The sequence below is a fragment of the Hyperoodon ampullatus genome (genome assembly GCF_949752795.1).
Source record: "Hyperoodon ampullatus genome assembly, chromosome: 4".
NCBI lineage: Eukaryota > Metazoa > Chordata > Mammalia > Artiodactyla > Ziphiidae > Hyperoodon > Hyperoodon ampullatus.
The window spans coordinates 103,037,255-103,051,325 of NC_136917.1; the positions used below are offsets into that span (position 1 = coordinate 103,037,255).

The 14,071-nt window shown below is 38.3% G+C and overlaps 1 protein-coding gene across 1 annotated transcript in view; it reads right to left on the reverse strand.

The window, feature by feature from the left end:
- Positions 1-14,071, reverse strand: part of ADGRV1 (adhesion G protein-coupled receptor V1) — a gene marked incomplete at both ends in the record, with an annotated part of 526,225 nt that overhangs the window by 50,043 nt on the left and 462,111 nt on the right. Inside the window, one exon of the mRNA XM_079702360.1 lies at positions 10,806-10,927. Coding sequence (XP_079558486.1) covers positions 10,806-10,927 — 122 coding nt within the window. The remainder of the gene's footprint in view (positions 1-10,805; positions 10,928-14,071) is intronic.

Consider the following 14,071-nt stretch of genomic DNA (forward strand, 5'->3'; position numbering starts at 1 on the left):
CTAAGACCTTACTCATTTTTTATTTTTCAAAATACTATATATATATATACACATAATATATATATATTATATATATATTATATATATGTTTTGGTGATTTAGAAGACATAAAGTACACCTCATCAGTTGACCTTAAGAAGTTGCATGTATAGGCTTCCTCATCAGTGTTCCCAGGAGCACCAGCCCAGTGCATATGTTTTAAGAGGTATCCACTGGATATCTGATGAATTGCAGTGACTCTAAATATCTTCATTTATTAATGTGCATTCTGTTTATATTAAACATTTATTAGATATTTGTTGAAATAAATTTGAGACTTTTGTTTCTGGCTCTGATAGAGTTTATATCAGATTAACTCTAATTGATTACAATTCTACAAGCTGGAGAATATACTTTCAGACACACATACACAATAACAAAACAACAAATACAGTAACAAAACAGCAGAGGGAAGGCATACAAACAGCTAGTATCTGAGGGACCAAGATCCTAGAGAGAAGCAAAACCCATTGAGTGGGGAGCCCTATATTCACTGCTTTTTTTTTTTTTTTTCTTCTTCAGGGAGTTTTCCAATTCAAAGTGAGATGCTCAGAGGCTGAACAGAAAGTTGTAGCTGGGACTTGCAACAATCTGACTAGGTTGGGGAGACAAAAAATAGAGTTCAAATCTACTAAAGCAACCAGGACTTGAGGGGCCAAGGCTCCAAAGAGAAAGGGAACGGTAAAGGCATTTGCCACTTCTGAAGCTGCATGGGGCTGAAAGGCTAAGAAACTAAGCAGAAAGCAGCTGCTCAGAGGCTCAAAAGCTAAGCGGAGAATTCAGCCAGTTCACAGTACCAGGGAATGAAACAATGGAGTCCAGAGACTGCGAAGAAGAGGAGTTCCAGGAAACACGATAGGCTTTCAGCTGAGTCACCTGGGTCCCCTGAACAAACTTTTAGTTTGCCTCAAGAGAGGGGGCAAACCATAACTAGAGTAACCATCGCAATGCCTGAAACCCAGTTTCTGCTGGACCAAAGAGGTGATCAGCCCGTATTCTCTTTTGGCTTCCAAAAGAAAATTAAATCCTCTTCAGAGAAAGAAATTTGAACTTCTCTTTATATGGGAGTTGCACACTGACTGCCACCTATGAGAATTTACCTGCCAAAGCTTTTGTTTGGCCCACACAATGTTTGCTTTTCTCATCTGCATGCTTTGGGGAGGAGGCTCTACTGTCTGGTTCTTCTACAGTCCCGACCAATCCCTGCAGTCTCACAATAAACCTATTTTGCCCCCATAAGTTACTTACCTGAAACTGAAGGCATGTGCTACACATTTAAAAGCAGATGAGTGATGACAACAACTTATGTTGTAAGCCAAGCACTGTGAGTGTAATCTCAAGGGACTGCATGAGGGGAATACCTAAGAGGGGATGAGACCATTCAGGGGGAGAACCAGTGGCCGAAGAGAGGATTTAAAGACTGAGCTCCGACAGACACAGAGAACAGGCTTGTGGCTGTCAAGGGGGAAGGGGACTGGGGGAGGGATGGAGTGGGAGTTTGGGGTTAGCGGATGCAAACTAGTATATATTGAATGGATAAACAACAAGGTCCTATGGTGTAGCACAGGGGACTATATTCAATATCCTATGATAAACCACAATGGAAAAGAATATTTTTAAAAAAAGAATGTATGTATGTATAACCGAATCACTTTGCTATACAGCAGAAATTAACACAATACTGTAAATCAACTATGCTTCAGTAAAAAAAAAGACTGAGCTTACAAACTTCCTCTCTTTGGCCTCTCATTTGCCTTCATGTAGCTTCTGACAAACATTTCTTCTGTCCATTTATTCATTTATAGAACTTTGTATTTGTAAAACATTATGTAGTTTACCAATTATATTTTATACATATATTTTTATATAATACTTAGGACAAAACTGAGAGCAAGAATTAGCATCTCTCTCTGGAAAGTAGATAACTAAAGCTCAGAGATGTCAAGTCATTTGGTAGAATAGAGGTTGCATGACACTTAATTGTATGCTTCTTCTACTATACCTAACAGCTCAATATTAAAGAATGCTATCATAAAATATACATATAAATGTATTTACAAAAAAATGTATTCTCCCCATCCCAATGTCTGAGTAATACATGAGATAAAAACAAAATTTTAGACCCTGGAAAAATTATAAATTAACACCAAGGCAAAGAATCTGAATGACTGAGTAAAAACTGGCTCAAACGTTAACTGTTTTATTCTCCCAAAACTGTTTTAACAAGGGGAGGTATGTGTCTCGCTTACTCTAATTCTTGTAGGTTTGATAATTCAGAATCAGAGCGTGCTAAATCCTTTCACGGGTAAAGTAAAGGCTCACAAAGCCCAAGAAGCCGTGTTACACGGTTAAAATGCAAAAAATGCAGTCATAGAGGGCACAGGAAAAAACTTTGAAATGGAAAAACCACCGAATAAGAAACTAACATAGGATTAGGGCAGGAGAAATGGGGTACCTGTTTTGCAAGGATGCAGCCAGGTGTCAAAAGATAGTCTATTCAATCCCATCATTTCTAAACCTGTATTTGTAGAAGACATTCACTGGCAGATCAGATCCTGACATTTGTATTTAGAGAACCCAGCACAAACAAAAGTAAAAATCCTGCAGTCTGTCTTAAGAACCCTGCTCACCAGTCAACAGGTTAATGAGAAGGTAATGCGATCATTCATCGTCAAATGGAGTAAGAAGTTTATTACGTGAAAACTCAAAGATATTTCACCAGCCCAGATGCTACTGAACACTGAACAGAGTTGCATGACCTAATCAAGACAATTTAAATACATCTACTTGTCTTAGCTTCTGTATATTTATTTGTAAAGTTACAGAAATGTTCTGGGACGTTCTGAAGAGCTAGCTTCTGTGTATTTATTTGTAAAGTTACAGAAATGTTCTGGGACATTCTGAAGAGCACAGGAGTTATTCATTAGTTTCTGAATTTCACTCTACAAAACAAGTGTAGTAATTTTTTTCCACTGAACTTGACATGGTTCTGGGACAAATCAATGATAGAATCCCAACCTCCTCTGGCTTCTACATGTTTATTCCAGGGTTTTCTGGGAGCATTGCTTTTCCACTCTTCATGAATAGTTCATGTGCTAGTCTCCAATGGAAACAAAGCGACATTTCTTATTACTGCTGGCTGTTGGAAAGCAATGGCAAAGGGAGTGCCTTGAAACAATTAGTCCTCTGTAACTGATTATTTAACAATGTGTATTTCCCAAGAGCTGTTTATCCTCAAAAGGAAGCAGCCAAGACTAAATAGGTACTGTATCTATGTAGACACCTGCACTGAAGCCCTCTGGATGCTAAACGGGGATTCTCACAGAAGAAAATTAATGGAGGATTCTTTTCTTTTCTATTCCATTTGCAATGAACCCTGTACCTTTTCGTGAGCAAGGAAACATATTCCATTTCTCATGATACCTCAAGGACTATTTTTATTGGGAAAATCTCTTCATGAAAGATGGATTTTGTTTTAAAGCTGAAATTCAACATAGAACAACAAGAGATACATGGAAAAGCAAGGAAGGAAGAGAGGAAAGAAGGTAGAAAGAGAGGGAAGGAAGGAAGAAGGGAGAGAAAGAAAGAAGGAGGATAAAGAAAAGAAACACTATTTTTTAGTAGAAGAAAAATGTTTTATGTGTTCAAGGCACTCTAGTGGCCACTAAAAAACAATAATTTTTTAAAATGTAGGAGAAACTGTTCCCACCTTTAAGTCACTTATTTCCCTAGCGATTTAGCTGTTAAAGATGCGGGGCTAGGAATGAAAATGATTTTAACTAGCTGACCTTAAATTTGAATACAGGCTATATATTTTTAGCTACAAATTCCATGTTGTAACTCCCTTCTCTGAAATAGGGAATGATTCAAAAACTGCCAGGGAACATCTCGAGACCAGATGCTCACATAAACGAACAAGTACAAGTCAGTTACAGGGAGACAGTCAAATAAGATTCTGAAGAACGTGGTCTCATAACTCACATACTGAGAAATGTCATATCCCCATACTATGTAAAGTTCCGCTCCCTTGCCAACTTATGCATTCCAAGAAGAATGCATTTCAGCTTTTGGAAAGGTTCTTCTCTGTATATGAATCTTCTCCAGAACTTATTTTTCAGCATCTCCAAGAAGTTCATGCCTTTTTTTTTTTTTTTTTTGCGGTAAGCGGGGCTCTCGCTGTTGTGGCCTCTCCCGTTGTGGAGCACAGGCTCCGGACGCGCAGGCTCAGCGGCCATGGCTCACCCCAGCTGCTCCGCGGCATGTGGGATCTTCCCGGACCGGGGCACGAACCCGTGTCCCCTGAATCGGCAGGCGGACTCCCAACCACTGCGCCACCAGGGAAGCCCCAGCTCATGCCTCTTTACTGCCGGCTACCCTCATTATCTTACCTGGGATTCCCTACATGTATGAAGATTGTCAGTCAGTGAAATTTTGACGTAGTCAATGTGAGAGCCCTAGAGAAACCTGAAATAAATGCTGTATGTAAGTCTGAAGCTGAGTGGTTAGGTTAAAAATAGAAATGTATTTTAGAACATAGTTAAGCTAGGAGCGATGCACAAAACGTTTAGAGTGTGGCATAGGCACTGACCCATCAGACTGCAGGTCTAGTGCTGGAGCAGGGTCCTGGCGCTCCCTGTCTAGCCAAGCATTAGCCTTTTAGCTGCTAGAGGTCTGTGGTGCTTCTAGCTTAAATAGGTAGAAGTCTGGGACACTTGCAGCGGGTTTAGACAGTAGCTATTTCAATATTATGATGACTGATAGGGTTCTACTAGTGACTACCAGCTGAGTATCAAACTTAGTGATTATTTTCTGTAATTGTTACACAAATGTGGATATACCTTGGACTAAACATTTTAAGAAAGTTGTCATCTGTAAGTTTTAGCATAAATATACTTAGAAATGACAAACTCAACTTTTTTTTAAAAAATTGAGGTTATTGAATTAATGGATGAGAAAATTAAGAAAAATAATGTAGTCCCTTATGACTTTCCTGTGGACAATATAGAGACATTTGGTTATATAATGGATCTCAAGGATATTCATAATAAACCTATGTCACATTGATTAAGTTTCCTAGTAGTTTGACAATAACTGTCCTTGGCCTTGTCCAAACATATCAATGAACAAGAAAATTTAGAAAATATATATAATGGACATCTGTTACTTTGGTCTGCCTAGCACTGTTACCATTCTATTGGTAAGAGATTATTTTCTTCTGGTGGGAATTCCATTCCATGTGGTTTTTGTGAGATCAACTCATCTTTCCACTGTTAGCGTCTGCTCATGACCCAGGCCTGGCTAGAGTACCTGCCACCCTGTGACTGGTTTCTGGATAGTCAGTGATTCATTCAAAGTGAGGGTAATTTAAGTCCTTCACAGGATTTTCCCTGCTGGGGCTGGAAAGCTGGTAGGAATTAAGACTGGTGGTAGCTACCATGCTCAGCACACTCAGAAAGCCCATTTAGCAAAAAACAAGATAGAGCCCCGAGGCCTTTGGGATTTGGGATTGCTAAGCAAGTATGTACAGAGCTACTTTTTTCTTTTTGGAAATTTTAGAGTCCCTCTTTTGATACAAAAGAAAGTGCAATGGAAATCAGGATTTGTTCACCTCACATCCACATATCAAGTGCATCATGGGGAAGTAAAAAAAAAGCAGATACCATAAACATGCTGACATGCTAGCAAGCAACTCCTAGAATTAAAAAACCCAGGAAATAGACTCAGAGGACATTTCCCCCTTTATTCTTGTTCTGCTTACTCTTGATACTCAACAGTTTAAATTTTTTTAAACAATCAAGAAGATGTAAATAACATGCCTAAATCAATAAAAATTTGAATTAAAGTTCAGTTCTTGGGGAAAAAATGTCTTAGAGTTCAAGGAAGAAGCAATAAAAATAACAGTAGACATATTTAGAATAATAAGTTTTTTTACATCACATTTGCATCCATCATGCTTTAGAAAGTATTTCATATACATTTTCTTAAAATGCTCAAACATATTAAAAGTTTGGTAGCTCAACCCTGAATCTTCAGAAAGTGATCAAGAAATTTCTGATAATATTTCAAATGATCAAGATTTTCTTTTTTAAATTGTACCCAATAATAAATATCAAATATCAGAATATTATAAAAATATAACTTTCATCTGTCTGTTTCAGAGCACCTATGGCATAATAATAATCTGGATTAAAAAGTGAGGCAGTAATCACCTCTGAGCAAAATACAAAAGCCAAGCATAAGATATATAGTACACTTTTCCGGTCACAGGTGTTGACAAAAGCCAATAAGAAAATACAAAAATCAGGGACTCCCCTGGTGGTCCAGTGGGTAAGACTCCGTGTTCCCAATGCAGGGGGCCTGGGTTCAATCCCTGGTTGGGGAACTAGACCCTGCATGCATGCAGCAACTATGAGTCTTCATGCCACAACTAAGAGACCTCATGCCACAACTAAAAGATCCCGCATGCTGCAACTAAAGATCCTGCATGCCACAACTAAGACCCAAAGCAGCCTAAATAAATAAATAAATTAATTTTAAAATAGCACGGAATCATGGAAATGCCCAAGTTGAAGACGTGAAGTAGTTTATAAATTAAATGAACTTTAATAAACCCTAGAGAAACCATATTTTCCAAGTGTTTCTTAACAGGCATTCCTTTTAGGACTGACTCACTGAGCACTGGTGCTAGGAACGTGCCAGTGCACCAGATACCAGGCAACAGTGATACAAACAGTCATTGCTTCAATGGTGCCTCATAGATGGAACTAAGCTCATTAAACATGAGTTTGAAATATTTTTAGTTTTTACTTATACTTAGCTTGTTTTCAGTTCCTCAAAGGAAGAGATCATAACAATTCCTTTTATATCTTCCTGTGAAATATAGTTTAATCCTCAACAATCCTCCTTTACTACCAAACCTCTAACCTCCATAAGAGCTCAATAAACCTTTCTCTTGTGTGTGGTCTGATAGGTTACAATGGCTACCATTTCAATCGTAAGGCTTAATTTATTTAATTACTGCTGAATTACAATTACAGATTTCAGGTGTCCAACCCGAATCCCACCAATTTCTCTCTAAGCAGTCATTTCTTTACCATCTTCCAACCCACCGTAATTTATTATTTACTTTCTGCCTAGAAACTGCTCCTTACCTTTTACTATTTTTACCACAAGCTTTTAATCCATTCCTCTCAACAAATGTCCTTGCTTTTTGCCTTTCAGAGATAAGAGACAGCATTACATACAAATCCCAACTTTCCAGACTTTCAGCTCCAGAACAGTTTTTCGTGTACTCCTATCCTTCCTTCTTTCCTGAGCCTCAGTGAAAGAAACATGTCTAACTCCTCCTTCAGACAGGCCATCTGTCTCTTCTGTTTTCCCGCCCTGTCCATGATCTTGCCAAGGCAATGAGCCTTTCCTCCAGTTGTCAGTTTCTTCTTCTCTGTTGGTTCTTTTCACAGGGAAAGAAAACCAAACCCCCAAATTTCCTTTGAACCAACCAACCTTCCTTCCTAAGCTATTGCTTTCTCCATTAAACTTCTTGAATAAAACAAAGAAAAAAAACTGCTCTTTAAGTGTGAGTTACTGTACAATTGTTTTATGTTCATTATGCCATTTAACTAAGTCACACTGTAATCCTAAATGGTATTTATTCCCGTTTCACAGATGAAGAAAGTAGAACTGGGTAAACATCTGTGACTCAGCTGAAGTCAACCAGATAGTAGGCTGGTGGTTACGATCACACTTACTTTAACCAGTGGTTCTCAAGCTGTGGTCTCTAGAGCAGCTGCATCAGCGTCTCCTGGAACTTGTTAGAAATGCAAATTCTCAGGTCCCACCCTGATCTACTGTATCAGAAGCCCTGGGTGTGGGACCTACTATCTGTGTTTCAGCAAGCCCTTCACGAGATTCTGATGACACTACAGTTCGGGGACCAGTGCACTAGACCACAATGCCCTTCTGTTCTCATTCTATTTAACTTCTCTGCTACACTTGACAGAGGTAGGTGTTTTCTTTTGAAGCCTTCTTTTCTACCAGAAACTCCAAACTACTATATCTTCTCTTTCACTAACAATCTCTTTCACTAGCCTTCTTGCTAAAACATTGGTTAGCTTTACCAATGTCTCCTGAATCTCACCAACTCACCAACTTTGCTGCATGTTCCCTAGGACCCTCTCTTGATGTAATCTCCATGTTGACCAAAGGAGTCAGTGCCCAGTCATTCACTGCAGCCAGCATCTCTAGGTGATGTTGCCCTCTTGCCCCCTACATTCCTACATTTAATTGGCTAACCAAATTTCATCAATATTTATCTCTAGAATATTCTCAAACCTGTCACCTATCTCTATTCCCAGGTGCACTCCCAAACATTATAGGCTGGAATATGATAACAGCCTTCCTGCCCGGAGCTGCTCTTCTTTTCAATACCTTCCTAAACATTTCCAGTTATCCTTCTAAAAAGCAGGTATAAGCATGTCATTCCCATTCAAAATATAAAAATTAAAAAAAAAAACCTAACAAAATTTAAAAAACTAATCAGAATAAAACAAACAAAATACCCAACTTTTATGGCTTCCCTTTACCTAAAAGCTGACGTTTAACATCCCATTCTGAGCATGGTAACATGGCGATTAAGCCAACCTAGGCTTCTGTCTCCTCTCCCACCACTAACTGCAAAACCTTTCTTCCTCCCCCTAACCTTTGGTAAATGTAGGCAAGATTAATCACGTTTCCTTTTTGCAGCCTAGGCTAACACTGTATTCTCTGCCTGAAGTACCCATCTCTAACTATCTACTCATCACTTATTTAATAAACATTAAATATGACACAAACTCAGGGGCAGGTAAAATAAACAAATAGAATATATCGAGTATAATGAGGTAACGTGCCCCATCTAAAGAGGGCAGCATCTATTCAAGACTTGAAAATTGCTGCCATGCAAATACTGCCATTAGAGAAAAGCCAGACATTCAGGTTTTCATGTGAAATTTCTCAATTTAAAAATTGAGCAAATATTTATTTATTTATTTTTCACATCTTTATTGGAATATAAATGCTTTACAATAGTGTGTTAGTTTCTGCTGTATAACAAAGTGAATCAGCTATACATATACATATATCCCCGTATCTCCTCTCCCTTGAGCATCCCTCCCACCCTCCCTATCCCACCCCTCTAGGTGGTCACAAAGCACCGAGCTGATCTCCCTGTGCTATGCAGCAGCTTCTTACTAGCCATCCATTTTACATTTGGTAGTGTATATATGTCAGTGCTACTCTCTCACTTCCCCCCATCCCCGGTGCCCTCATGTCTGTTCTCTACACGTCTGTGTCTTTATTCCTGCCCTGCCACTAGGTTCATCAGTACCGCTTTTTAAAATTCCATATATATGCATTAGCATACGGTATTTGTTTTTCTCTTTCTGACTTACTTCACTCTGTATATTAAAAAAATCTAAAACCCTGTTCTGTGTACCATTGTGTGTCCACCAAATAAAACACATCTATAGGCTGTCAATGTGGACTTTGGTGTTAGTTCCGCTAGGCCTAGGTATTCAAAGGTGACCAAGACAGGGCCTCTGACCTGAGTGGCTCACCTTTGGTGTTCAGCTCAAACACTAGCACAGGCAGGAGTAAACAAGTCCTCTACTCTGCTCTCATAACACTGTGTTTACATGGCACCTGCCAGAGTATACCCTTACAGCTAATTGTTTGCTTACTCCCTGAATCATCAGATCCTAGAGAAGCAGCGCTGTCATCTTCATCCTAGTAATGGTAGCACTGGCACACTGTGCTAGTAGCTGGTACTCAATTATAACTCTATTGGGAGATGTCTATATATCAACTTGTATCAACTTGATTCCAAATGTTTAAGCCACTTTGTATTTTTCCCTCCCTAAATCGATATTATGTTTTGATTAGGCACCATGCTGTTAGATATGATCTCACTAATGAATCTGTCTCCTAAAAAGCAAACCTAAATATGTTTTGAGTCATGTTTCAGTTTTATGTTATAATCCTACTATTTTTCCTACAGAGGTTTCTTGTAAGATGGTGGTCCAAACAAGGGCTGTTTACAGATATCCTTGGCAAATTCAATAAATTGTTTTAGTCTAGGACATATCTTTTCACTTTGAAAAATAAGAAAAAATGTGTTCATTTGTTCAATTTGCTAATTTCAGGGTACAACTTTTTTTCCATTTAACAAAAGCACTAAAATAGTCAGCTTTAACTTTTGTTACAGTTATATAATTCCTGGTTATGCTATCCAAACATTCTCACAAAGCTAATTTAAGCTAGGCATTGCCAGACTTGGAGGATGTCAATCATTTTTCAGTGAACCAAAACACCAAGCACCAGACTCCAGAGGGAATTGCTTGACCATCATTGTTATTTTACTCTCAGTTGATCTAATTTCTAGACACAGACCCACTCCAAATATGTGCATATGCCCTAGATGGCTGCCATCTGTGAAGTATATAAACATCAATCCTATTGAAAAAGAAACATGTTTTTGTAGTTACTTAGGTGTTGTCAAAATGAAGGAGGGTAAATATTTTATGTCTTCCCTATTTGTATAACCAGCAGTTAGAGGTCCAGCCATATTTCAGGTGTTAAAAAATTTTAACATAATCTTTGCCATTTTATTCTAAAACTGTGCGTGATGTTTTTGTGCATACGGATTCACCTACATGTGGACACTTCATTTCGTTACGTTGAAACTCCCTGCCTTGTGTTCATGTGTGCTATAACCAAACTGTAAGTCTTACCTGCAGACTGTTGAAAATGACAAAGAGGACCAGCATCCACAAGTGTCTGTAAGCCATGTGCAGGCCTCCCCAAAGCCACGTCATTGAAATCAGGGCAAAGAGATATAAAACCAGTGGAATTTCTAGACACCATAAAATAAAAAGAAAAGAAAAAGAATTTTTGAACTTCAGAATACTGCATAATCATACATATACACAAAATTATTTTTAGCTATTTTCTGGAGATACTCTCTATGTCCAAGCACTCATTTTGAAAGAACAACCTTGGAAATAACAGTCTTACGACAGAGAAGAGAAGGCAACAGTAACGTTGTTGAGTCCACCTTCCTTCTGTTTTGCTGGTAGGCAGGGGACTGAAGAAGGATGAGAACTGTTCCTCTCCTAGACTACCACCTGCTGGACTGTTCAGGAAGTGCCACCAACAACTGGGCAGATGCAATCACATTTCAATCCCAGGGAAGACCGGGTATATAAATCTCCTTAAAAGAGCTCTGTACCAGAAAATGGTAGGCAGCAGTGTGCTCTCAAAATTACTGTAGTCCAGTCTGACATTTTAAAACTTAAGTGATATAACTTGTTTGTATGTAATGGAAAAATACATATTTTTCTCTTTTTCTGACTGAGTGGACACCAAACGTCACAGCTGTGGTTAACAGCAAAGATGAAGTGAAGGATTCACTACTGACAACACTAAGCTTATTCTACCCATCATTTTATTGTGCAATTTGTTTTAATAGTTTCCAGAACAGATTTCTTCAGGGCCAAAGGACTTCATTACCCTTTCTACTTATTTTTGATATTTGGGATTTAGAATAATAATCTTAAAGAAGGGTTATTAATATTTAAATGGAAAGCTATAGAATATTTGGAAACTGAATCAGATCTTAGCAGCTGCACATAAACACATTTTCAAGCCACCGAAAGACATCAGGAAGGACCACACATCACTGACAACTCTCATGACAGACCTCAAAGTCCATATATACTCAACATCATCAATTAATGCCTAAAATCTACATACATTGCGGAAATCTGAACAGTTATTTACAATTTTAGCAAATTAAAATTTTTATTTTATTTTGAAACAATCTCAAACTTACAGAAGGGTTGCAAGTACAGTATGACAAGAAAGTTTTGTTTTTCCCTGAACCATTTGAAAGTTGCCAACCTGATCCCCCATCACCCTCTGAACATTGTAATGTATATTTTCTACAAAGACATTCTCCTACATTAACACAATACAACCATCAAATGAGAAAATTAACACTGATATGTTACAACTATCCTCAGATCCCACTCAAGATCTGTCAATTATTCCAGTAATTTCCTTTGTAGCAGAAGAATCCAGTTGACATTTCTGTAGTCTTCTTTCATCTGAAATGGCTTCTTTAACAGTATGGAGGTTCCTTAAAAAACTAAAAATAGAACTACCATACGACCCAGCAATCCCACTACTGGGCATATACCCTGAGAAAACCACAATTCAGAAAGAGTTATGTACCACAATGTTCATTGAAGCTCTATTTACAATAGCCAGGACTTGGAAGCAACCTAAGTGTCCATCGACAGATGAATGGATAAAGAAGATGTGGCACATATATACAATGGAATATTACTCAGCCATAAAAAGAAATGAAATTGAGTTATTTGTAGTGAGGTGGATGGACCTAGAGTCTGTCATACAGAGTGAAGTAAGTCAGAAAGAGAGAAAAACAAATACCGTATGCTAACACATATATATGGAATGTAAAAAAAAAAAAAAAAAAGGTCATGAAGAACCTAGGGGCAACTAGGGGCAAGACAGGAATAAAGATTCAGACCTACTAGAGAATGTCCTCAAGGACACAGGGAGTGGGAAGGGTAAGCTGGGACAAAGTGAGAGAGTGGTAGTGTATATATGGACATATATACACTACCAAATGTAAAATAGATAGGTAGTGGGAAGCAGTCCCATAGCACAGGGAGATCAGCTCGGTGCTTTGTGACTGAAGGGCAGGATAGGGAGGGAGGGAGGGAGACACAAGAGGGAAGAGATATGGGGATATATGTACATGTATAACTGATTCACTTTGTTATAAAGCAGAAACTAACACACCATTGTAAAGCAATTATACTCCAATAAAAATGTTTAAAAAATAAAATGGCTCCTTTGAGTGTTGTTGGCTTTTGTGACTCTGGCATTTTTGAAGATTACCACCCAGTTTGTCTTGTAGAGTGCCCTTAAATTTGAGTTTGATATTTTCCTATGATTTAGATTATAAGCTTTGCCAGAAATCACAGAAGTGATCCTGGGTTCTTTTCATAACATTCTATTGGTTAGCACAAGATTTCAATTTGTCCCATTATCTAGGATGCTCATTTTGGTCATTTGATTAAGGTAGTGGCTGTATGAATTCTCCACCATAAAGTTAGTCTTTTTCCCTTTGTAATTAGTATGTATCTTGCATGGCATTACTTTGAAACTAGGTAAATGTCCTTTCACTTAGCAAATATCTGATTTATTCATTTATTTATTTTTATAATATGGACTCAATATATTCTCAATGTAATGGGTTATCATCTATTACTACCATTTATTTTGATGCTCAAATTGTCCTAAGTCTGATTAGTGGGAACCCCTTCAAGATGGTTTCTGTGACTTGTTATGTCCTCATCATTCTGTTTTGTCCCAACAAGATGTTTCGAGCTCATCTTGTACTTTCCCTGCCCCAGTCCTGGTTTCCTTTAGGGTAGAATGGCGTTCAGAAACCAAGATCTGGGGCTGGGTATGGTCATTGCTATTGGGGTGCTGCTGCTCCTACGTCCTCTCTGTAGACAGAGCTGGGGAATACCTGTCTGCAAACATCTGCACACACACTCATTTCCATCTAGATTTCTATAGCTATCTCTGTACAATGAAAATCATTAGTGTATACCAATATTTCCAATTACAATCCAATGCCACAAGGTTAATTGTAATTGTCTCTTTTTCTGTATTTGTAACTTCTTTCTCTGTTGGCAAGAAATGTATTTCTCATTATTCTTAAAATATTTACCTATTTGATCAACTCTATTTGATTGTAACCAATCTCCCATTGCTGTTGTCCCTGCCTTGCACAGATGGCCTCCCAAATACACTCAGGTTCTTAGGAGCCTCGTGAGTACACTCCACCCTTCACACGGATGTCCCCTCACAATGATTGGCTTGTGACACTCCATGCTTGACACCTTCCACTGGATGCATACCTGGCTCTGTCAAACTAATGGCTTTAAGATGGAATTGTTCT